This window comes from Colobus angolensis, unplaced genomic scaffold (assembly GCF_000951035.1).
Source record: "Colobus angolensis palliatus isolate OR3802 unplaced genomic scaffold, Cang.pa_1.0 Scaffold330, whole genome shotgun sequence".
NCBI lineage: Eukaryota > Metazoa > Chordata > Mammalia > Primates > Cercopithecidae > Colobus > Colobus angolensis.
The window spans coordinates 2892977-2919372 of NW_012116600.1; the positions used below are offsets into that span (position 1 = coordinate 2892977).

General features: G+C 40.7%; 1 protein-coding gene across 1 annotated transcript in view; it reads right to left on the minus strand.

Annotated features, from left to right (window-relative positions):
- The window catches only part of HECW2 (HECT, C2 and WW domain containing E3 ubiquitin protein ligase 2), a 397221-nt gene that overhangs the window by 25557 nt on the left and 345268 nt on the right, over positions 1 to 26396 (minus strand). Inside the window, exons 20-23 of the mRNA XM_011952069.1 lie at positions 15896 to 16016; positions 14270 to 14383; positions 3350 to 3502; positions 1035 to 1133 (exon numbers count right to left, since the gene is read on the minus strand). Of these exons, the coding sequence (XP_011807459.1) occupies positions 1035 to 1133; positions 3350 to 3502; positions 14270 to 14383; positions 15896 to 16016 (487 nt within the window). The remainder of the gene's footprint in view (positions 1 to 1034; positions 1134 to 3349; positions 3503 to 14269; positions 14384 to 15895; positions 16017 to 26396) is intronic.

Sequence of the window (26396 nt, forward strand, 5' to 3'; positions counted from 1 at the left end):
GAATTTGAGGTAAGTGTAGAGAGTCAGTAGAGACTAGTCTTTCAGGAAGCTTAAATGAGAAGATAAGAGATAAGGCAATGAAATAGGAAGATGCAAAGTGGCCACAAAGAACCAAAGAGACAGAAAATGGCACCTGTTTCCCAGTGCTACAGCTGTGAAGACACTGAAAGACAGGAAGGCAAAAGTCTTTCTACTGACCCTCCCAAGGGCCCACAACAAGCATTTTGTTTGCTTTCATTTGAGGTCTAGGCTTCCATTTTACAGTAAGCAGGTACGTGGCCTCAGTTAGGGAATGGGCTAGACAGAGCCAAGTGAGAATTCAGTGAGCTCTCATTGCAGATTTGAGCTACTATCCCACAGACAGCTGCCTTCTGTTCAGCCTTGTAAATGGCTGCTGATTACAGGACACAAACAATTAGCCCTATATTTTACAATAATCGCAATCTTTCATTAACAATGAAGAACAAGTTCTGTGAATGCTGAATTTTCATTTTCCATAATAAATTACTAAGGTCATAGAGAATTAAGAAACATATGGCACTGTCCATCCCTGACAAACAAATAAAAAATAAAACCAAAACAAAGGAAAATGAAGATTTGAATGAGGAGTAAGCATTTGAAAATTTGCATCAAGCCAAATACAAAGTGTATCTCATAAAGGAGAGGGGGCTGTGAGTCACTAAGACTAACCCACAACTATTCTATTAATAATCTGCATTAACACCACAGGAATTCCAGGGCTGCGTTTGAAGTACAATTGTTTTAAAGAAACACGTGCTGCAACAAATGAGAATAGATTTTGGGGGATAGAGCAAAACTAAAACTCTGGGGGCTAAATACGTCAGAGGCAGGAAAAACACAGTAATCGTATTTGAAATTGTATTAGTTTCAGAAATATAAACCACTATTAGGTTTAATAGCAACAGATTTGAGATTGTGAACAGATAAACAATGACTTTGACAGAAGAATTTTTTCAATAAAGTAAATACTGTATTTTACATGCTAATTACACAAGTGATAAAAATATTCTTACATTCTGAGAAGAGCCTTATAAAAGGGCCGTGTGAAGAAGGCATCCAACAAATACTGGTGTATTAGTGCAAGACCAAGGATCCTACCACTGAATCGGAACCTGTGAAGGAAACGCATGAGATGGCTTACATGTCATGGAGCAGTTTCTAGGTGGTTCCATATGCTTTCTAGAATGCCTTCCAGCTCTAACCATCTAAATTTTTCCAATATTAATTGCCTACTAGGTCGTGAGAGTTTGTATGCACCATGGGCTGTGTCTTCATCAGGCCAGTGATATAGTTTGTATACTTGTCCCTGCCCAAATGTCATGTTGAATTGCAATCCTCATTGCTGGAGGTGGGACCTGGTGGGAGGTGTCTGGATCATGGAGGCTGATCCCTTATGGCTTGGTGCTATCTTCGTGATAGTGAGTTCTCATGAAATCTGGTCATATAAAAGTGTGTGGCACCTCCCCCCAACTTCCCCTCTCTCTCTCTCTCCTGCTTTTGTCATATGATGTGCCTGCTTCCCCTTTGCCTTCCACCATGATTAAAAAAGCTCCCTGAGACCATCCCCAAAGCCCAGTGATTTGGGTACTATGCTTCCTGTACAGCCTGCAGAATCATGAGCCAATTAAACCTCTTTTCTTTATAAATTACCAGTCTCAGGTATTTCTTTATAGCAACGCAAGAATGGACTAATACAGCTAGTAATTCGTACCTACTTGCTGAAGAATCAGTTTCCCTCATATTTAGAGACCCTGCTCCACCTTCACTCCATGTCAGCAATGTAGCACCCCACATTCATGAATCCCCTGTGAGCATTTCAGTGACATTTCCCCAAACCAATTCTCAGAGATGTTGACAGATGAGACCTCTGGAAGTGGGGAAAATGCTATCCCCTTCTAGTGTGTATGCATGAATATTAGCAGGATTTCTCTAACACAAACTCAGTAGCAATTCTCTTCTGAGGAAAGGCCCAGTCTCAGATCAAGAAAGTTCCTATCTCTATTCTCTATCAAGCCCCATTCCTGATATTTTCACCATTCAAGAATTATGCACATGGACATTTGGGGGGGTTTCTTCTGGGACATTCTGTTCTCTAAAATGTCAAGGCTCAATTCTATTCTGAATCACTTTGGAAACTTTATTAAACATATTTGTTATGACTGGATTTGCTGCCTGAGATGCAAACTTACTTTCTCTTTCAAAAGGGTTCAAGTTTCTAGCTCTTTGAAAGTCTGATGCCTTCCAAACATGTAAATCCATACTGAGATTGTACTGTAAGTTTGTAATTTTAGTATTAGGCAGCCATTTTAAGAACAATGTCCAGCAGTATGGTTCCTCTTTATTTCCATTTATTTAGCACAACTGTAATAGTCACAGTTAGAAGGACTCCAAATTGCAGCTAAATAGATGTCAATTTGAAGAGTAAGTCCTAAAAGATAATGCCCTCCACCCACCAATATTAATCTCATGATTCAAATACGCTTTTTCCATGAATGCTGCTCATATTCTTTCCTTTGTTGCTATCAGGGAAAATGAACAGGAACAAGCAAACAGGTGTTATACAAATATTTAAAGTCTATAAATGCAGAGATTTAAAAAAGATGTAAGGATATTTGGAAAGAGTGCAATTTGGGATTTTCAGCATAAATAATCTTCAGATGGGAATCCTAAATCAGTTTCCTTGATTTTGTGTGAGAAATTAGGAAAGAGGGAGACAACACCTGGTTACAAACTTCAAATGGCTAATACGGTAAGTGGCCACTGCTTGTGATTCCCCACTCCTGCCCTTCTACCGTCAATGCCCCCAGGTCACCCCACCAGCCCCACTGCCCTCTAGAGCACCATCGTCGCCACAGTTGAGAGTCAGAGCCCCAGCCAGAGTTCCAGCTGCCCCATCTTCTCCTCCCATGGCAACCACTTCCCCGAGGGCTGCTCTAGAAGCTGTGTGATCTTTGGATCAGGCCTTCCCCTCCTCACCCCCACCTCAGCTTAGAGCTCATAGGCACTCACAGGTACAGCGAGGAATACAGGGATCTCACCAGGAACTCATCATCTTTCTCTTGCAATGGGAAATAACCTTTTGAATTCTACCCAACTCATTTAAATCGATCTCATGGAACAGATCAATTCCCAGCTATCAACAGATCTAGTCCTAGCTTGGAGACTGCCTATATATTTAAATTTGACAATAAAAACAAGAGTCAAATGAGGTATTTAACTGAAAATATGATTTTGCCCAAGGGACATAATGTTTTAATGTTTAAATGTGGGTTCAAACAAATATCATAGAAAATCGCCTGAAGAAAAGTGTTGGGGAAAAAACACTTACCATTCATGGTGATTGTCTACAAAAGCAGACATAGGACTTATTTGTACTGTGTATGTGTCATTGGCTGAATATTCAAATAAGCCATAATATGGGTTAAAGAGTTCTCTGGATACCAGGAAGAAAAACTCTCTGGAAGGCCCACTGTAATCCAGCCTGTAACAAAAATCCACAAAAAGAACAATCTGTTACTTTTTTTCTAGATATTGGGCACTTTTTCTCCAGAGCTCAAGTTTCCATAGGATGCTCATTACAAATCTAATTGTCCACATGCCAGAGCTGTCCAAAACAAACGGAATGATCATAGTTTCTGATCTCATTGTGTCTTGATCCAGATTAGTAAAATGGACATTTATGTGGAGCACACCTAAAACCAAGCCACACATCATACAACAGGCATACAACAGGCAATATTCTAATACATACAATAGGCAATCTGCTAATATTTTGATTATGTAAATATGTATAAAGAGGTAAACCTTTCAAATTTCAGGAGCAAGCTTATACAAAAAGGAAGCACAATGAGAAAGCTTCATTTAAACAGGGTAAAACCAGGGGGAATCAGATACATATGCTCACAGGACATGGAGTCCTCATGGATGTCTGAAACATTTTTAAATGGGAAAAGAAAGATACTTCCGTGAATTCGAGATAAGACATTACAGATACAAGTTCCCTTAGGGAGATCAGTAGCAAAAAATGGAGTGATAGGGTGTAAATGAAAACTTTAAATGATAAAACACCAAGGAAAACTACAGACAAGAAAAATGAGGGTGCCTAAAGCTTCCTAAGGAAGGCGTTCGGAGAAAGAGGCTGAAACTCTAACACTCGAGCTACAGTATAAATTCTACTTTACTCACAAAGATGTCAGGGTCAAATTGAAGTATAAGAAAAGATTGTGTGAGGTCTGAGGAATGACAAATGGCCAAAAATGACGAGAGTAAAAAACGCAAAGGAGGAGTTTGCAGTAAAGCAATGTGATATGCTAAATTTAAAATGAAAAATATAAAGGACATCGACCCTATGGATAAAAAGTATACACGTGGGCTCAAAGATAGGGAAGGAATGCTGAAAAGGGAATGAAGGCAACTGAGAAGCTGGGGTGGAGGAGGGATTGTGAAAGACTTTTCTTCTCCTTCTTCCTCTTTTCTCTCTCTTATTTTTTCTTCTTTTTGAATTTTTTTCTGTGGGTATCATTGCATTTTTTTAATGAAAAAAAATCTGAGTCTTGTTCAGTGATAGGATTGTGTGATGGAGAAAAAAATGGATCCTAGGCCGGGCATGTTGGCTCATGCCTGTAATCACAGCATTTTGGGAAGCCAAAGCAGGAAGATTCATTGAGTCAAGGAGTTTGAGATAAGCCTGGGCAACATAGTGACACAGTGAGACTCCTGTCTCTACAAAAAATAAGAAAAAATTAGCCAGGTGTGGTGGCATGTGCCGGTAGTCCAGCTACTTGGGAGGTTGAGGCAGGAGCATCTCTTAAGCCCAAGAGTTTGAGGCTGCATGAGCTATGATCACATCGCTGTGCTCCAGCCCCGGCGATGGAGAAAGAACAACAGCAACAAAAAGGATACTATAGGCAGAATGTAAATAAAAATGGTTTACACAGAACAGACTTCAACTATTCATACTACTTTCCCAATGTTAGTTATATCTGAATATACATGTACTATTAATTTAATATTTTTCATTAAATCAACTTTAGATCTATTTGCTTTTTTAATAGAACTTTGTCTTACACAATCTTTATAAAGTTTTGATGTGCTAACTCTATTGTTTCCCAATATACCTTAAAATGAATACATGAATATTAAAATAAAAAACATCAGTCTTTGTAGTAGCTAAAATCATTTAACACATCACCAGTGGTATTAAAATCCTCACACCCATACTGTGCTGACAGGAACTTTTGTGTAAAGAAAAATGCAAACAGCAGACTCCCAGGGCCAGAGAGGCTGTAGGTGACACAATGGACCTGCCCTCTGGGGCGGCTGAATATAACATGCTAACAGGTGGCTCCCAGGATCGGTGGGACCATCCTCAGGTTACTCTGAGGACTCCCAAAGCAGTACCCTGGCTGCCTCCTCAGTGCAGGGTGCACAGACTACCTGTCCCTCCTTACGCTGTGACGAAGGCGGCCTTTGTGGCTTCCTCCTGTTGACCTACTTCTGGCCTGTGACACCGCCAGGAACAAGTAGAATACTTCTTCCACTTGAACGTTCTTTACATATTCAGAGACTTACTTTCAACAAAAGTCTGTGTGCTGATTACATATGGGGTACTAATCTAGATCCTAAAGATGTAAAATGTTTTGAAAGTCATTTTCCATCAGAGCTCTAGGTTTAGCAGTTTCCGTCTCCTGGTCTCTGCCTCCTTCTCTCTCTTTCCCACTCCTGAGCATCGCCACTTCCTTCAACCTTCTCTCAGGGCAGGGGTGGGAATTCCCTCTCTACCCTGGTGTCAGTAAAGACTTGATGGTAACACTCCAGGTGAGGTCTTTTCAGCACAGAGCTTAGAAAGTCCTTGACACTTTTCTCCAGTGATGCTGGTTTAACTTATCCTGCCTTTGGGGCGACCACTTTACTTTGTTGACTTACAAGGTGCTAATCATCATCTAAAGCCCCAAATCTTTCAGGTATGATGCTTTAACCCAGGACTCCCCCATCCTGTCTGCATGTAGCTGCATCTTTTAAAAGCCTTAGTACGGCCGGGTGTCATGGCTCACGCCTGTAATCCCAGGACTTTGGGAGGCTGAGGCAGGCGGATCACGAGGTCAGGAGATTGAGACCATCCTGGTCAACATGGTGAAACCCCGTCTCTACTAAAAATACAAAAAATTAGCCGGGTGTGGTGGCAGACTCCTGTAGTCCCAGCTACTTGGGAGGATGAGGCAGGAGAATGGTGTGAACCCGGGAGGGGGAGCTTGCAGTGAGCCGAGATAGCGCCACTGCACTCCAGCCTGGGCGACAGAGCGAGACTCCGTCTCAAAAAAAAAAAAAAAAAAAATCTAGCTTACAATATCCTAGGGTGTACGCAACCTCAAGGAGTGGGTAGACTACTAAGTGTGAGGCACAGAGTGAGCACCAGTCAGCTATGGTCATTCTCTGTGAGGCTTTCAGACACAATAAACCATACAATGGATAAGGTCAGAGACAGCTGAAACATGAGGCAAATACTTCAGGAGTCAGTTTTCTTACAGACAACTGGTAAAAGTAAAATAGGATTTTGCCTGCTTAAAATTAAACTGTGGCATTCAGTTAGAAGTATCAGGGTTTCTTTAAGCTTTAACGCTGAGTATTTTAATAATACTGCACTTACAAAGTGCATTACAATTATCTGTATATATGCCTGCCTCCCCTATACATACGTACTAGTCTATAACTACACTGGGGGCAGGGACCATGTTTTACTCATGTTTATATCCGTACCTAGCCTGATACACAGTGGGGGCTCAATATATATTGTTGAATCAATGAGTGGAGCTCTTTGATGCTTTCTGAAGAAAATCAACATTGCTTACATTGTTATTTGGTATCTAGCAGATTTGCACATTTGCCTTTGAGTGGTATATTGATTCAATGACATGAACAGGTTATACCAATCCCTAAAAGATTGCTCAATTTGAAAACATTGTCAGAAATCAACAAGTAAATTATGCTTAGAAAGTTTAATATGTAAAATCTTCTCATGTGGTAAAGTTTGCTAAAACAACAAAGACTGACCTCACTGATTAGTTCCCTTTTTATGATAATAGCTGAATCTGGCTGAAGATGAGATGAATGTTCCCTGAGGAATTAAACTGAAAAGGAAAAGTCTTGTTTTCCCAAGCAAAAACAAGGCTAATAGTTCCTCTAGGAGAAAATGTATCTTCAACCGGTCAAGTTTTTATCTGCTGACTTTTAACTCTAGAAGCACTGATGGAGTCACCTCTAAAGCCAAAATAGTCTTAAACTTTGATTTGATTATAATCCAAAGCCTAGAACTGCCTATCTGAGAGCAGGTTGTAGATTACAATTTATAAATAAGCCTGGCTAATTCAGTAAAACATGTCACAGCAGGGTACATCATGCCTTTGCTTCCTGTAATGTCTTAGCAACCTCTTTCATATAAATAGTTAATATGACTCATATCACAAGGATTGTCTGTTACATTCCTGTTTTGCCAGTTAGGTTGGTTCCACAGCTAAAGGCTTGGCACGGAAATGTAAAAACTCTGGACAACGGGTGTGTAGCCGCACAACAGCTGCATCTGAGGGCATTTCCGAATAAGAACAGATGTCTCCAGGGGGTGGCCATGTAGTCTGGAGCCCCAAGTGCTGATAGAGCATTTTAAACATCATCACATGGCTTGGATGGCACTCCACCCAAGTTGTCCGTGGCACCCAAAATTTGTTAAAATAACAAATTTTATTATCTCATTCTTTATTTTCAACTAAGAATTACTGAAAACTAAGTGTTCTAATGGAAGCAAACTATAAAATGAAAGAAGACGATGGCCTTGGGGAGTCACACCATCACTTCCTTCAAGTTGGTTCAGGCACACACGGCCTGCACACCTTCTGATTCACTCTTAGATATTTATAGTAGCAAGGAGTTAGTTCTTGAGCCAATTAAGAAAGCCTGGTAGGTGAGTAAGGAAGTTTGATATGATAAACAAAGTCTTACCAGGTGCTACCAAACCAAAGCCTACATACAGAAGCACCCTTCTTTAGAAAGGTTTGGGTAATTTAGGGTATCCTGCAAATGTCTCTTTTTGGAAGAAAAAAAAAAGCAAGACCATAAACTGTACCTTGAAGCTTCACAGATTTCTGAGAAATTAATGACCAAGCTCAGGGCCTCAAATGGCTTCTAGTGAGGATCTGATCAGTCATATGTAAGAACTGGCTGGTTACTTTATAAGCAGAGACTGAAGAAAACTCTTTCAGATCTCATCTTCCCTAGTTGCTTTCATTTGCCTGTCTCAGGGGGGTTACAGAAAGCTCAAAAGGAAGATATTACAGGAAGTTCTTAAACTTCCAAATGAAAACTGCTTGTACACACCTCCTCCCTAGTCAAAGTGTGGCTCTGTAAGACATGATTGATGTTATATTGATGGCACCTCACACATAATAAACTCATTCTTTCTTTAAGAAAGGTGCCTTTTACAGGGTTGGCTATGAAGAAAAAGAGGCAGGGCAATCACAGTGTAAACCTCCTCTCTTTATCCAGGTCACTTTTTCTTTAATGTTTTGGGTATTAAGAAGTTAGTGGCCCCACACCTTATCAGAACACAACAGTCTAATCCACTATTTTTTTTTTTAAAGAGACAGGGTGACAGGGTTTTGCTGTGTTACCCAGGCTGGAGTACAGTGGCACAATCGTAGCTCACTGTAACCTTGAGCTCCTGGACTCAAGTGATCCTCCTGCCTCAGCCTCCCAAGTGTCTAGGACTATAGGCACAAGCCATCACACCTAGCTAATTTTTTATTTTTTTTATAGAAATGGGGTCTCACTATGTTGCCCAATCTAGTCTGGAACTCCTCACCTCAAGCAATCCTCCCACCTTGGCCTCCCAAAGTGCTGGGATTATAGGTATGAGCCACCATGCCTAGCATCTAGGTAACTTTTTAAATCATATAACCTTTAGTTGCTAGGACTTTTAATTCAAAAGAAAATAATACACTGGAGAATGTGTAATATAATAATACAGCTGGAAAATACGTAGAATAATTCACTAAAGAATATGTAGTATTTCATTGACCTCAACCCTAAAGAAGCAACTTCTAGGTAGACTGATGCCCAGCAGAAATAGGCAACCCCTGTACACAATTTCACACCACATTCAGTCAAGATGACTCAGTTTTCAGTCACTCCACCACAGCTGATCTCCCTTCCCCACAACTTTGCAAAGGCAGATAACCAGATTAAGTTGTGTGGAAATTTTCATGACTAAAGCAAAACCTCCAGCTCTAACCAAATTAAATCACTAGTTACAAGATAGTGCTTAGAAACTACCTACTTTTTGTAAAAAGCCAAAGCATAATACAAAATGTGATCTTAGTTGATGATGAACTAACCAACTAATGTATTTGTCTTTATAGACTCGAGGATTTTTTTTTTTTTTTTGAGATGGAGTCTTGCTCTGTTGCCCAGGCTGGAGTGCAGTGGCACAATCTCAGTTCACTGCAAGCTCTGCCTCCCAGGTTCAAGTGATTCTCCTGCCTCAGCCTCCTGAGTAGCTGGGACCATAGGTGTCCATTACCATGCCTGGCTAATTTTTTTTGTATTTTTAATACAGACGGGGTTTCACTGTGTTAGCCAGGATGGTCTCGATCTCCTGACCTCGTGATCCACCCGCCTCAGCCTCCCAAAGTGCTGAGATTATAAGTGTGAGCCACCACACCTGGTTGATGCATTATTCTTTAAAATAAACTTCCTTTTCTTTATGCTTTAGCTAATCTACCGTAAATAAAGACCTTGATGGTAACAGGTAAAATATAATCACTGAAATGATTATAGGTATGAGCTACCATGAATATGAATTGCAAAGTATTATTCCCTCATAGACAACATAGCTGACATGAGCAATACAAAATCATACTTTATATATACCAATGCCACTACTAATTTGGACTTCCCACAGAATTAACCCCATATATACACTTATTACTCTAATTACCTCAAGTGCAGACAGAGGTATATACCTACCAAAATTTACCCTGGGGGCTGTCATTTATCAGATAACGAAGAAATAAGTTGTTCAGAGAAACATTTCCTAAATTTCCCTGAATCCTGACTATATGTTTTCTTTTAACAAATGTTTTTAGAATAGGTTTTGATTTACAGAAAGATTGCAAAGATAAAACAGAAAGTTCTTGTATACCTCACATACAGATTAACATCTTACATTAGTATAGTACATTTGTTATAATTAATAAACCAAATTGATACACTATTATTAGTTAAAATCCATACTTTATCTACATTTCCTTAGTTTTTAACCTAACGTCCGTTATCTGTTCCATGATCCCATACAGGAAACCACATTACATTTAATTGTCATGTCTCCCTCTTGGCTGTGACAGTTCCTCAGGCTCCTCTGGTCTTTGATGACCTTGGGAGTATTAAAGAGTACTGGTAAGGTATCTTGTACAATGTCTCTCGGTTGGGAGTTTGTCTAGCATTTTTCTCACGGTTGGAGTAGCATTACATGTTTGGGAGGAAAAACACAGAGGTAAAGTGCCATCCTCATTGCATCATATCGAGGGTCCATATTATCAACATGACTCGTGGCTATTGATGTGGACCTTGATCACCTGACTGCCATAATGTTTGTCAGGTTTCTCTACGGTGAAGTTACTTTGTTCCCCCTCTTTCCATACTATACTATTTGGAAGAAAGTCACTATGCACATTCCATACCTAAGGAGCAGAGAGTTCTGCTGATTGTATGGAAATATTCTGCAAAATAGATTTTTTTTTTTTAGTGAAACCTTTCACCAACTACAACATAACAGAGTTTCTTTCAGTCTAATTGGGCCAAATGACATTATGTGCCTACCCCAGACCTACAGCAGTTTTGAAGGGCATATTTTCTACTGTTTGCCTTAAACAAATTGATATCTACCTTGAGAGCAGTGATTCTTTTTTTTTTTAATTTTTTTTTATTATTTCAATAGATTTTTGGGGAACAGGTGGTGTTTGGTTATATGAATAAGTTCTTTAGTGGTGATTTCTGAGATTTTGGTGCATCCATCACCTGAGCAGTTTATACTGTATCCAATGTGTAGTCTTCTATCCCTTGTCACCCCCAACATTTTCCCCCAAGTCCCAAAAGTTCAATGTATCATTCTTAAGCTTTTGTGTCCTCACAGCTGCTTAGCTCCCACATATGACTGAGAATGTAAGATATTTGGTTTTCCATTCCTGAGTTACTTCACTTAGAATAATGGTCTCCAATTCCATCCAGGTTGCTGTGAATATCATTATTTTTTTCCTTTTTATGGTTGAGTAGTATTTCATGGTGTATATGTATACCACATTGGCTTTATCTACTCATTGATTGATGGGCATTTGGGCTGGTTCCACATTTTGCAAAAGAGATTTTTCTACTTTTCTATTCTTCCCCATTTATTTACATATTCAACCATGTATTTATATCAGTATGGATATTTATTTTATACTTTGGTTTATAATCCAATAGCCTTGTATTTATTTTGTTGCTCAAATTACTTCAGCTTTGTCCACTGGGAACTCTTTCAGTTGGCTCCTGGGTTTTTTCAACATATCTCCATGACTGGGATTTTTAAGGATTTCTTTAATCTCTGGCAGACACCAAAAGATGCTTCAGGCTCCATCTTGTATATTTCCTGCTTAGTGTTAGAATCAGCCATTTCTCTAAAAACCTTGATTCTTTTTATCAAAGAATGGTATTAGAAACCAAGATCTGGGTGCCAGATATGTGTGTTTTTAAATGCTCATTACTAGACCTGGACATGAAGAACTTACAAAATGATACATTTTGAGGGGATTAAAATTGGTAAAGGGAAAGTAACAGAAAACCTCCATACGAAACAAATTAGCTGGGTGTGGTGGCACGTGCCTGTAGTTCCAGCTACTCAGGAGGCTGAGGCAGGAGAATCACTTGAACCCAGGAGGCAGAGGCTGCAGTGAGCCAAGATAGCACCACTGCATTCCAGCCTGGGCAACAGAGTTAGAGTCTGTCTCAAAAACCAAAACAAAACAAAACAAAAAACAGAAAACCTCCAGCTCTATTTTTATAGTTCAATGGAAAAATTGGGTAGCTTTTCCCTTTGGGTATTTACTATAATCCAGAAAAAAAGTTAGGGTCATTCATTTTCATGTGATAGGGTTAATGTGTTTGAGAAGGTGGCAAAGGCTAAAAGAGTTCCTTACTTTTATGTAGCACAAGGTTTCTTTCTTTCTTTTTTTTTTAGCTTTCTATTTTTCCAGCACAATTACTATTTTCATCTCTCAAAAACAGCGTATGTATCCTCAGTGCCTCAATAGCAAATTAAATTACATACCTAATAATTTATGATATTGACCTGACAAAGTCATGAGTCCAGAAATCCAGCTTCAATAAACCATATGCAGAGTGAACAGATTAAGAGATTGTCCCTGTTAACTGAGCTCACAGCTTAACATCCTCTCCCTTGTTTTCCCTCTGATGTCACAGGAAGGAGACAGGTGATGGAGGCAGGAAGCATTTGGACATCAATGTAATGTAATCAAATACAGAGGCATCAAGCCCCACTCACCCTGGACCTCCTCCTAGGAACTGATGTCATTAGTCCAAGCCATGAGGAGACTGCTTTAGGATAACCAATCATGATAAATGTCTGTTCTATTCAAACTTAAATATCAGTGCTTCCAAAGACTCTTCCCTATATCTTTGAGATCTCAACAAACTCTGGTCCAACAATGAAGGGAGGCAGCTGGAGTTCTGGGGGAGGAAAAGTATTCTCATCCAAACCAGACTTATTATGTAAGGAAATACTTGGAATCCCATGCATACCGGTGATTAGGCTAACAACATTTGCATTCATTTTCAACTGTGCACCTTCATCTTTAAGCCAACTAACACAAGTGAGAAGTCCACTTATGCACATCAGCAATGAAGGGCTCAGGTCTCAGGCAAACTTCTGTACAAATTTTGTCATGTCATAGTGTGTTTGCACATACTACTTTACCTTAATGTAGGCATAGCTGGGAGACTACACAGCAGTGCATGTGACAAGAGCAGAAGTTATCAGTCATTAGCTGGAATGGGCAAAATGTCCAGAGATAGGAAAAAAATTCAGATGGGCTGGAGTGCAGGAGTATTGCTTAGGTCCCACAGCTAGTCCAACAGTACTAGATGAAAGACAAAGGGCCTGCATTTGAATACTGATTTTGCTATTTCCTAGTTCCATCAGTACAGGCAAATTATTTTATAGTTTGGAGTCACTGTTTCATCCACCACGTACTGAATGGCTGAATTTGTTTAGTATCACTAATATGATTCCATAATCAAATCTACTTTTATTCCAAGGCTTGACTGAGAAAGATAGCCTTAAAATTATCCAAATCAACAAGAAACACAGAAAACACAACCAGACAATTGTATGGTATTAAAAAAAATTCCCTCTAGTGGCTGCTGAGTTATGAAGAAGGTGCTGAGACTTGAACCCAGACCTGAAATGAGGAAGAAGAAGGGGTCTGGGAGGGATGACAGCTGGCCTCTTTTAAGGTGATGCATAATAACAGTTATGTCCATTTGGATGCAATGCTGACACTGTGTAGGAGTCTTCCCAGCTTCATTTCCTAACCCTTATCTCGATGAGTACACTCATGGAAGAGTCATGGAAGGCGGGACATGTTTGTTTATGTTAGGTAGCAATGTTGGTGGTATGCCGCCCTCCCAAGGGAAGAGAAAAATTGGAGGCAGAGAAATAAGAGCCAAGGCCCAAGAGTTACTTCTGTGGAGGCTTCCGGGTAGAACAGCAAGATTCTAATTCATGTTTCTGAAACTGAACTTATTTAATAGAGGAAGCACGTTCTACTTAGCCCTGCAGGGCAGAAAATAAGATCACAGATCACAAAGCAATTGCATAAATGCAATTCTTTGTTTTTTTTTTTTCCTTGCAAAGCCTTACTTTTTCCCTTTAAGAGAAAGAGAGGTCTAGAGAGAAGAAACTAAACTAGGCTTCTGTTCTCAAAAATGATCTAAAGCTACATGTTTTTACTAAAGAATTTCTATGTCAAGTGATTTAAAAGCCAGAGGAGACCTTTAAAATAAAAAAACCCAAAGGTTTAAGTGTATGAGAACAGCACTTCCTGCCAGAAGGATTTCCTGTTTCAGGCAACCACAGCAACGTGGAGAAACATCCGCCTTGTGGCCACAGCCTATGTTCCACAGGCCACTTCTCTGTTCTACTCACCCTTCCTCCCCAACGAAGGTGACATATAGCTTATTTCTCTGCAGGTCTTTTCTGGAGTAGCCCATAATCTGATTAAAAGCATCTTCTAGTAAGTGATCTCTTCGGATAATTAACCTGTCCATAACGAGACAATTTGGAAAATACAGATTATTACTATACTATTAAAGATAATTTACTTATCTTTCTAGAACATTTCCATTTGCCACAATTAACTAGGCAAGAAGAATGTTACTTAATGTCATTGCTGTCTGCAATAAAGTACACATTTGTCTTTAACTCTTAACAGCATTAGCAAAAGTTATATCAGAGAATCATTGGTAAATAGAGCACCCTACCTATGATCTGTGAGAACAACTGAAGAATCCTATCTAAATGGTCAAATCAGTTTATCCCAGAAAAAAAATGATCATAAAACACCACCACACACACACACACACACACACACACGTTCTGTTAAGTAAAGCAAAAACAACTCTATGAGGCAATATTTTAAGCTTCAATGCACTTAGACAAGGAATTCAATTATTAAGTGCCCAGCGAGATGACTGTAAGAACAAAGAGGAAAAAAAAATTCTCAATGTCCTCCAAAGCCGTGGAGTTTCCAATAGTTAATTGTTAAATTAAGTGAATCCTGACAGTCCCTAAGGGAGAGATACAAACGAATGATGTGTGTGGCAGGTTAATCTACTTGTGATGATGACAATTAAAGTCATCCTTCCATAGATACCAATTTGCTCTTCACGTAAACGGTAACAGGCAGAGAGATGATAGGGAGGCTGAATGCATGACAGCTGGATCATCCTAGACCTTTGTAAATTAAGTGTGAGAAAAGTAAAGCTCAGAGAAGTATGGTGTTTGGGCAGGCTGATGATTTCTTAGGGCAATGAAAGTGAAATTTAACCAAGCAAGCCTTCCTGTGGGTGGGGCAGTGAGCCATGGGGCTGCTGTTGGTCTGGTCTCTGGACTGTCTCTCAGGCACCAACGGTCACAGGGGAGCCCCAGTGGAGACCCTCCCTCCTCTGTCCTCTCTCAGTGGCGGAGTGATCTCCAGTGGGGACGTGGGACAGGGTTGAAGGCAGGGAGAGAAAGAAGGGTAAGCAGGGAATGGAAACAATTGTAGGCCAAACAACATGATGATGTTTCGGTTTCCCCACTTGAAGGGAGGAGGCAGATGAAGAAAGGCAGAAACGACATTCATGACATGTTCTGCTGTGGAGTTTGTTTCACAGAACTGAACAGAGCTGAGCACTATTCCTGCACTCAGGTCAGTTCAGGAGACAGAAGCTTGTAGTGAAGGACATTGGGATGGCTTTATAGCTAATGAATATACTATGTACCAACAAAGAGGTACTTTTCAGAAGGAAAAAATAAATCAGCCTTTTATTTTGCCTTTATTTTTACATGAAAAGGCAGTGTCTTCACTGCTTGTTTTAAAATGTTAAGCTTAATCATGTTTCATTCCAGGACTATGTTTTAGATGATCCTATAATTTACAAATGCTGAAATAATTATGCCGACTAAAATGAAGGCTAGTCATCCCAAATCACAACCAATTTCCTAGAGGCCCAACTGCGCCTCCTCCTTTCACTATCTATACATTATGTGGTTTGTGTCGCTTTGACTTACTTTAACTTCCCTGGGCCTTGTCCATATCCTTTAGTCTCTAACTTCCTGTAAAAGTTCCTCAGTTTGGCTTCGAAATCCCGCTTGTAAGGGGCTGGAGCCCGGGCATTGGCACGCTGGGTACCTACAGCAAACCACAGAGAGAGGACAATATGGATTTGTGCATCATCCTTATGTTCATCACATCACCATGGACAAAAGCTATCACAATCAACAAGTCCAATGAGGCAACTGTCTTAACTTCTGCATTTGAAGGATTAACTTCTGCAACTTGAAGGATATAACAAACCTCAACCAGGGTCTTAAGTGATGTCTTCTTTGTGGCATTTTGGTTGAGAATTAAAATCCTGTTTGAATAGTTACAATGGTGCCCATGTGTTTCTCAAGTATGGTTCCCCTTTTCAGTCCAAACTAATATGAGTCAAACAGAGTTACTCATGTCTAGTAGTAACTGTTAGGATGAAATGTCTTTGCTTGCTGCTGAAATGATATAATGGCAATTAGACAGGAAGTTGCAATGGAAAGTATGTGGTATATAAGTAAGTGGCACTAAGAGTGAGGTTTTAATCATTCATTCTAAATTCCTAACCAAAAGCTCCTCACAAAACTTCTTCTTCTTTTTTTTTTTTTTTGAGATGGAGTCTCACTCTGTCACCCAGCAGGCTGGATTGCAGTGGCGTGATCTTGGCTCACTACACCCTCTGCCTCCCGGATTCAAGCAATTCTCCTGTTTCAGCCTCCCAAATAGCTGGGATTACAGGTGCCTGCCACCATGCCTGGCTAATTTTTGTATTTTTAGTAGAGACAGAGTTTCGCCATGTTGGCCAGGCTGTTCTGGAACTCCTGACCTTAGGTGATCTGCCCACGTCGGCCTCCCAGACTGCTGGGATTATAGGCATGAGCCACTGTGATTGGCCTACAAAACTTCTTTTAGATATGCACTATCACCAAGAATGATTTTAGACACATAATTACATAAATTTCATATTGCAGGGTAAAATCTTAATATAACACATACTTGCAAAAGGCACCTGTCTCTGGGTTGCACAAAGAATAAATAACATTAATATTTATTGGATTCTTTTTTTTTTTGACATGGAGTTTTGCTCTTGTTGCCCAGGCTGGAGTGCAATGGCACAATCTCAGCTTACCACAACCTCTACCTCCCAGGTTCAAGTGATTCTCCAGCCTCAACCTACCGAGTAGCTGGGATTGCAGGCATGCACCACTACGCCCGACTAATTTTGTATTTTTAGTAGGGACAGGGTTTCTCCATGTTGGTCAGGCTGGTCTCGAACTCCCGACCTTAGGTGATCCACCTGCCTCGGCCTCCCAAAGTGCTGGGATTACTGGTGTGAGCCACTACACCAGACCATTTATTGCATTCTTAACATGTGCCAAGTACTGAGAATATCTAGATTATATAAGGATATTTGATACGTTATTCAATGGCAATTATCACTAATAAAATGTAAAAGTAACATTGTTTCTCTTTCTTTCTTTTCTTTTTTTTTTTTTGACATGGAGTTTTGCTCTTGTTGCCCAGGCTGGAGTGCAATGGCGTGATCTTGGCTAATCCAACCTCTGTCTCCTGGGTTCAAGCGATTCTCCTGCCTCAGCCTCCTGAGTAGCTGGGACTACAGTCTTGAGCCACCACGCCCAGCTAATTTTGTATTTTTAGTAGGGACGTGGTTTCACCGTGTTGGTCAGGCTGGTCTCGAACTCCCGACCTCAGGTGATCCACCTTGGCCTCCCAAAGTGCTGGGATTACAGGCATGAGCCACCACACCCAGCCAATTGTTCCTCTTTCCATAGAAAAACCTAGTTTTGTGTCACTGGGTGACTAAGCAGCAGGCTGGGATAGAAAACTGATGATGAATATGGAAATCAGACACACAGCCATGACAAAAACACTGGATATTTCCACTAAATATTTCCCAACCGATGAAAGAAACCAGAAAACAAAAGCTGGGAAGTCTTGTCCATTACATACCATGTAAGTTCATTAAAAATTTCTTTAACAAATGAGTGAACTAAATGGTTGTTATTCATAGTGAATACTGTGTTAGGTTCACCAATGGATATCCAAAATGAATAAGCTGGGGTTGCTGGAGTGGAGTGGTGTGGGGAAACAGAAATAAAATGTCAAACAATTAGAGAATAATTAAGTCCTGAACTAGGTGGTATATAGACTAGAAAGCAGAGGGAGCAAAGCTATACCCCTGGGGCTATACCGAGTCCTATAGATACCCATTGTTTGCCCCATAATCTTTTTTTGAAGATTTTAAATTAATTGCCAACATTTACAAATTAAATTTCAAATTAAAAAATTCCAGATTATTCTCCTGAAAATTATTTGGGAAATCTTGTAATGACTGGCTTGCATGTCCTTGGGGATCCAGCGGGCAGCTGCAGCTACTCTGTTAGACGAGGCATGCTCTCACCACTCTGCCGCAGTCACTCAATGACACGGCTGCCTGTCCCCCAACCCCCGCAAGCATTTGTTAAGATTAGTGTTATACAAAAGTAATAGTAATGTTAGAAAAACGAATGAGTATAAGTAGAGATCAAAGTGGAAAAGGCCTTAGGGAGGAAGCTTAATTGGAACCACACCTTGCAAAAGAAGGAGAATTTATATTCTATACTGGAATAGAGCAGCAAGAGCTGGCATGAGCACTGCATGTGTGTTCAGAAAACGCCGAGAGAACCAAGCTAGCCTAGAGTGGAGGAGGAGTGCTGGGAGTAAATGGGAAATGAAATTGATCAGAAGGGTTGGAGCCAAATTATGATAAGAATTTTTAAAACCTAGCAGAGGAGTTTGGGCATGACGAACTGAACAGTGCCTTTACAGGTTCTTGAGCAGGAGAATAACATACAAGTGGTGTTTTATTTAAGAAATTATTTTTCAGAGTGTGTTGAGTAAATTAACGGTGGGTAAGAGGAAAGAGCTCCAGTTAAGAGTTGTTGCAGTAATTGAAGCCTAAGGGGATAAAGGACTAGACTGGAGTGGGTGACTCAGCGAAATATCTACCATGTGAAATATGCCCTGGGAAAAGAGTAGATAAGCAAGGAAGAAGAATGGGAAGCATGATGATAATATAAAGTATATTTACACAATAACAACAGGTATTACTTGTTAAGCGCCTGCTATACATTACTGATGATACACATTACACGGGGATCTTGAGAAATCCTCACAAGTCTACAAAGCGGGTATTACTAGGACCATCATACACCACTTTTCAACTAAGGAAAATGAAGGTGAAGTTTCCTGTCCAAGTCATATTCCAGTGACAGGAGATTTGGGATTTGAGCCAGGTCTATCTACCTGATGCCATGAAGAGTGTGGGAAGTGATGCAGGTGGACAAGGGCACGTGAAACTTCATACATATTGACTTGGATATGACAGCTGACCAAATGCCCTAGAGACTGAAAAATGCTGGGCTGGAATTGGGGTGAGAGCTCAGGGCCACACGTGTGGATGAGCTGAGTTAGTGTGTTTATGGCACTTTATGCAGTGACTGTTGCATAAGAGATCTCACATAGGTATCAGCTGTTGTTATCTGCATAGAGGTGAATACTAAGGATGGGGAAATGAGTTGAGATTTTAGTAATGAATCTGTACAAAACTGGCTATTGACCAACAGTCTGTCTGGAGATCTGTTTGTATAGTTAGGCAAAGAGCTGAGTTATGTCAGAAAGCAAGCAAATAAGCTTGACTTTAAAGATGTAGGAGGCAGAGGAGACTTCCAGGCAGGGGTTCTCAATCTTGACTGCACATTAGAATCCCTCAGGAAGCTTTTAAAAATTCCAATGTCCAGGCCACACCCAAGACGCATGACATCAAAATGTGTAAAGACCCAGAATGTGGGGTGGGACCCAGGCATGAGTGTTAAACACAGCTGTCCAGATGATTCCAACGGGTAGCTATGGCTGAGAACCACTATTCCCTCATTGGAAGGTCAAACATCACCAATGAAACACATGGGCAGCATCCAGGGACTAACACAGGGCAAATGTTTCCTGTGTACCGAAAGGCATCATTTGCAATACAAAGGAACATTATCTGCATGAACACAAGTCTGCTGTCCTAGATGGATGAGGGATAGGACAGTGCAGTTCAAGTCCACTCAGGGGTGGCACAGTCAAGGTGTCAGTGCTCCAGTCTGAGAAACTGCAGACTAGAAAACCCAGACAGCACAGAACACAGCTGTAATGAATCCACTTTCAAGAGCAAAATCATTGACAAGAAAGAGGAAAATGAAGGACAAAGAACTGAATGAAAATCTTTTAAGACACAAAAGAAACATTTGTTTTGTTTGGTTTTGTTTTTAGACGGAGTCTCACTCTGTCGCCCAGGCTGGAGTGCAGTGGTGCGATCTCGGCTCACTGCAAGCTCCACCTCCCGGGTTCACGCCATTCTCCTGCCTCATCCTCCAGAGTAGCTGGGACTACGGGTGCCCGCCACCACGCCCGGCTAATTTTTTTGTATTTTTTTAGTAGAGACGGGGTTTCACCGTGTTAGCTATGATGATCTCGATCTCCTGACCTCGTGATCCACCCGCCGTGGCCTCCCAAAGTGCTGGGATTATAGACGTGAACCACTGCGCCTGGCCAAGAAACATGTTTTTAAAGAGCTGATTACTTTGAAACACAGCACAGACAGTAACTACTCCTGTATAATTTGAGATGCTTGAAAGGATGTGGGAAATGCCATAATGCATTCCATCAATATCACTACAGACACAATAAAAATTAGCTCTGATTCTGTTTATACTCTAGGTAAAGGGATTTAATTATAAAAACTCTGAGACAGCAATTGTTAAATGCAAAAATTCTTTTGCTCATAGTTCCATTAGGAAAAAAGTCATTTACACATTACTTCATTTTTAAAATTACAGTAAATTGGCCAGGCGCAGTGGCTCACGCCTGTAATCCCAGCACTTTGGGAGGCCGAGGTGGGCAGATCATGAGGTGAGGAGATAGAGACCATCCTGGCCAACATGGTGAAACTCCGTCTCTACTAAAAATACAAAAATTAGCTGGGTGTGCTTGTAGTCCCAGCTACTTGGGAGGCTGAGGCAGGAGAATCACTTGAATCCAGGAGGCAGAGGTTGCAGCGAGCCGACAATGCACAACTGCACTTCAGCCTGGCAACAGAGCGAGACTACATCTCAAAATAAATAAATAAGTAAAATTACAGTAAATTATGCTGTTGGCCTTTGTCAAATTCTTAATAAAAGTGAGGTATAATTGCCAAGAAATTCCAGAGCAGGAATGATGTTACTTCCACTTTGGAAATACAAAATGTTCTTGGAAGACTGAGGTAATAAAATTGTATGGGAACTACAATTGTAAGTGAAGTTCTAGGTTATAATACTTTCTAAGACAGAGGAATTTCATAGTCTTTACAGTTCTAAAGAAAATCAGATACAAAAGATTCATGTTATATCTAGAAAGTGATCAAATGAAGGGCTGACTCCATGGAGAGTCAGCATTTTGCTAATACTGTGCAGGAAAAAATTTCAGTAACAGATACTAGGGAGTTTTTGCTTTGTCATTGCAGGCAGGTCTAAAAAACTTCTATATTGTATTACCCTATTTTCATATACTGTTACAAAATTGCATAATCATATACAAACTAAATAATTCTATCTGACAAAATATTTCAGAATACACTAGAAATAGCTTGGCATCCAACTCCCTGGCAGTCTCAGTCTTTTTTGATTCTGGGTGTGTGACCCAGAACCTGCATTGTTCTGATGACTAGCACTGGTTCTCCACATTGGACAGGGGCTGGATCTTAGCCTGATCCAGCATGGCTCCATGCCTCTGTCCTGGGACAGCTCAGAAGCTTACCTCTTTCCTGGTTCACTTTCAAAAAATCCCTATGACATTTAAAACAAATGCCCTGTGAGTGAATGAAAACAAAACATCAAGCACTACAACAATTTCTGGAAGGCTCCATCTTCTGGAACATAGCTCAACACTGGAACTTAAGAAAAAACACGTCCAAATTCCTGGCACAAAGCACAAGCACTGAAGACCTGGCATTTTTGCTTTATTCTCTGAGTAGTAAAAGGCCCTCAGGTCATTTCTTGGAGCTTGCTGATGCTCATGTACATACAATTTATTGAAAATAACTTAATGCTCTGACTTCCCAAACCTTGACAGAGATCTTGGCAGGGAAGTGATTTATTAAAGGGAAATGTAAAGGGTCTGCCAATAGCAGGCAGTCTCTGACAGCTCTATGGGTGAGGACAAGGGAGACTAACAACAACAAAAAGTTAAGTCTTTATATTATGATAGAGACAGTGTCTGGGGCTTTCTTTTGGTCTCTGGGATCACAACTTCCCCATCCCTAACCACCCAGGGAGCATCCTTCATTTGTGCAATTTGGTTCCTAGATCATCTTTGTAGGGCTGAGTCAAGGGAAGGGATCAAACACCTTTTCTAAAAACAGGTCTAAAGCTATTTCAGGGACTGTAGGAAAGGTGGGGAAAGGGAGAGGACAGATGAGAGAGACAGAGAGAGAGAGAGACAGGGAGAGAGACAGAAAGGAATAGAGAGGGAGGAAGGAAAAAAGGAGAGTGAGCAGAGAATAGGAATTGTGAAAAGAGGAGAAGATGACATAAACAGCTGGCAAAATGCTAAGACTTTGTGGTGGGAGACAGAAAATGAAGATTATTAAGGGTACACAATGTGTTGGGAGAAATAATTCCCTCTCACAACCCATCCCCTCAAGACAACCTTTAGTAAAGACCCCCAAGGCTCTTCTGTGCTCTCTGAGTGTTTTACTTCTGTTGAGGGTGACTTTCTGCTGGTGCTAGTTTCCAGGGAGTCCAGCCCTAGTCAAGTAACAAGAGCTCTGCATCATGATTCATGGGCACAATGATTCCCCCAAACCATGAAATATCCTCAATGTGCTGTGTATAGGAAAGTAAAGAGAAATATAATACATTTATGAAAGAGTTTCAGTAAATAGTGGGTTAAACAACTTCTCATACAGTTAAAATCATAGCTTTGGTTACCTGGAAAATCCACATAAGAGAGCACATCTCCAATAATATCAGATAAATTAGGTGTTATTGCATTTAATTTCCTAGAAATGTGCAGCTTATATAAACTTCTGGGTCCCATATTTGGCATAATAAGCCACATGGTGTTTGGAAAGATCTTTTCCTTCTGGCATCACTGAGGTTGGGATTGGCATTATAATGGTCCTAGAAAAACAAACCTTCACATTCCAAAATTTTGACAAATTTTGGTGAGCACTCTAACAGCTGCAAAAAGCAATGAGTCAAAGTTTCCAAAGCCCCTCTCTCTTCTGCACTTGAAAATACATGTCAATGTGCTTGGAATGAGGAAAAGTGTCGAAAGTTTACCAGGTTCCTAGGAATTCTCAATGAAGATCATTAAAATTTATTACTGTCATAATTTTCACGATATTATTCTCACACCACTAAAAGGGGTGAAATTATAGGAGGATCAGACCACTTCAAAAAATCTGTTTGAAACGTTGCTTTCACAAAACCTTCAGGAATACTGGTAGAAGGAGAAGCTATTTTATTCAAAGAAACAGAAGATTCCTCCAGAGGGGAAATTAGGTTAGGTAGGCCTGCCCTGGTATCATGTGGAATTTGTTATAGTGACTTCCATTGATATCAGGCCATACAACCCAGTTTCAAGATCAAACAAAGCCCACTGAAACAGAGTAGGCCAAAAATATGGAGATGATTCTTCCTGAAAATTAAAACCACCACAAACACTGTTAGCAATTTAGATATATTTGGGTTACACATGTCTTTGGAAAATGTTTAACTCTAAATGTAAGTTTCTAGAATGGATTTGATTGTCACCAAAGATTACTCATGTGCATTTGCGATGCTAAATGAGGAAGTAAACTTAGCCACATTTAGAACGCTCATATATTCTTGAAAAATGTGTACAGTCTTCCATGCATGCCTTTAAAAGGCATGGAAGGGGCAGCATCTGGCGATCTACCTTTTCTTCAGGGACGACAGGCCACACAAAAGGCCTGGAAAAGGACAGCCTTGACTGGCACAAGCAACAATCCACATGGCTTCACGTCTTTAACCATAAAACATAGGTAAAAGGATGGTCCACTTTAAACCCCAGCATAGGCTCTTACTAAGACAAAGACCACTCTGAATGATTAAATATCTAAGCAGACAGCTCTGCAAATCAGCGTCTGTTTGTTCCAGTTATTAATGGTTCAAATGTGAACAAACTATACTTCTCAGAATCAAATTTCCAGAAAAAAAGAAAGAAAAAGTGACACATTAACCTTTATTGGCTACTTGTTATGTTCCAAGCACCAACCAAAGTGTTCTCCAAAAATAATCATGAGAGGTGAGGTAATTATTATTATCCATATTTTACAGAAAAAGAAACCCAGGCTCAGGGAAGGAGGTACCCTGCCCAAAGTCAGATAGCTGCTAAAAGAATGAGGCCAGTTGGGAATTTCATGAAGTTTTCCCCTAAACCTTTCAACCTACCTGTAGTGTCATACACTTTCTTTCAACCTGTGCCATCAAAACAGGTGTCCCTATTTTGTTCCAAAGTTGGCCTGTGTTTCTGCCTTCAGTGTCATGCTGTTCATGAGCCTGCCTTATTCCACAAACCACTTTCCTTCCACTCACTTCCTGTGTCCTCTGCACACGTATGCTCAACTTCCCAACCTAAAATCCCTTCCCTCTCTCTTCTCCTAACTACTGTTCTATTTTTGCTTTCTTTTCACCTCCAGATTTCGTGAAAAGAGCATTTGACTTCTGCTTCAGATCCTGTATCATTCTGTCACCAACCAAGATCTGGTTTATAACCTATTACTTCACAGAATCTCTTTGGCAAAGACCATTTATAACATCAAGATTTTCAAATCTAAATGAGGCCTCTTTTCAGATCTCATCCTTTTCAGACGCCCCACCCCCGTTTTGAGACAGGGTCTCACTCTGTTGCCCAGGCTGGAGTGCAGTGGCGTGATCATGGCTCACTGCAGCCTCGACCTTCTGAGCCCAAGCAACCCTCCCACCTCAGCCCCCATGAGTAGCTGGGACTTCCTGAGCCCTTTGAGCATATGGCTCTACTGACCACTCCTCTATGAAACCCGGCTCCCCTGAAAAGACTTTCCCAACTCTATTCAAAATCTGTTGGCTCTCTTTCTTTCACTTGCTCCTCTGTCTCAGTTCATCCCTTAAATATTGAGGCTTCTCATGTCATCACCCACTATTTCCTCTCCTTTTCAATGACTTTCTCCCCAATTGCTCTAATCTATACTTTAGGTTTCAGTTGCCACCAGTACACTGAACTCCTTGTTTTCAACCTCCCCTGTGCACCATGGCTGCCATTTCCAGCTGTCTTTGGGAATCTGCCATTGATGGCCCAAAGATTTCTCAATAAAACTTGTCCAACACCAAACTCATTCAATCTTCCCATTTGAGTCTAACCATTTCCCCTTCTTGGCAGAGGGTGCTACCATCTGCCTGGTATCCTAGGTAGTGAGGGCCTTTGAATCTTCCTTGACTCTTCCCTACCTCTACTCAAAGTCCTGATGTCTCTGCATCCTACATATCCCTTCAATTCGTTCCCTGGTCTCCATCTCCACTGCCTAGTCCAGTCTTTCATCATGTTACTCTGGCTAATGAAACAGCCTCTGTGAGAATCTGTCTCCGGTCTCTCATTTTCTAATTTATCCTCCCAATTGCCACCAGACTGACTGATCTTTGAAAAACAGGATATTATTGGTATTCCTCTGCTTATACATTTTCAGTGGCTTCACATGGACTATAGAATAAGGCTGGCTGGTTATGGTGGCTCACACACTTTGGGAGGCCGAGGCGGGCAGATCACTTGAAGTCAGGAGTTTGAGACCGGCCTGGCCAACATGGTGAAACCCAGTCTCTATTAAAAATACAAAAATTTGCTGGGCATGGTGGCACGTGTTTGTAATCCCAGCTACTGGGGAGGCTGAGGCAGGAGAATTGCTTGAACCTGGGAGGCAGAGGTTGCAGTGAGCCAAGATCATGCCACTGCACTCCAGCCTGGGTGAAGAAGTGAGACTCTGATTCAAAACAACAACAACAATAATAATAATAATAATAATAATACTTCAATGACCAACCAGCCCTAGCCTACCTTTCCAAACTGAGCTTTGAGAACTTCCCTTCCCTTGTATCTATTAACTACACATGTATCTATTTCCTACACTACTTGCATGCTTCTATGGCTTAGCTTATGCTACCTGATATGGTTTTTTTGGATGTTTGTTCTCTCTAAATCTCATGTTTAAACATAATCCCCAGTGTCAAAGGTAGTGCCTTGTAGGGGGTGTTTGGATCATAAGGGCGGATGGTGATGAGTGACCTCATAGGAGACCTGATTGTTTAAAGGTGTGCGATACCTCCCCGCTGCTCTCTCTGGCTCCCACTCTCACCATGTGACATGCTGGCTCTCCATCACCTTCTGACATGAGTGGAAGTTTCC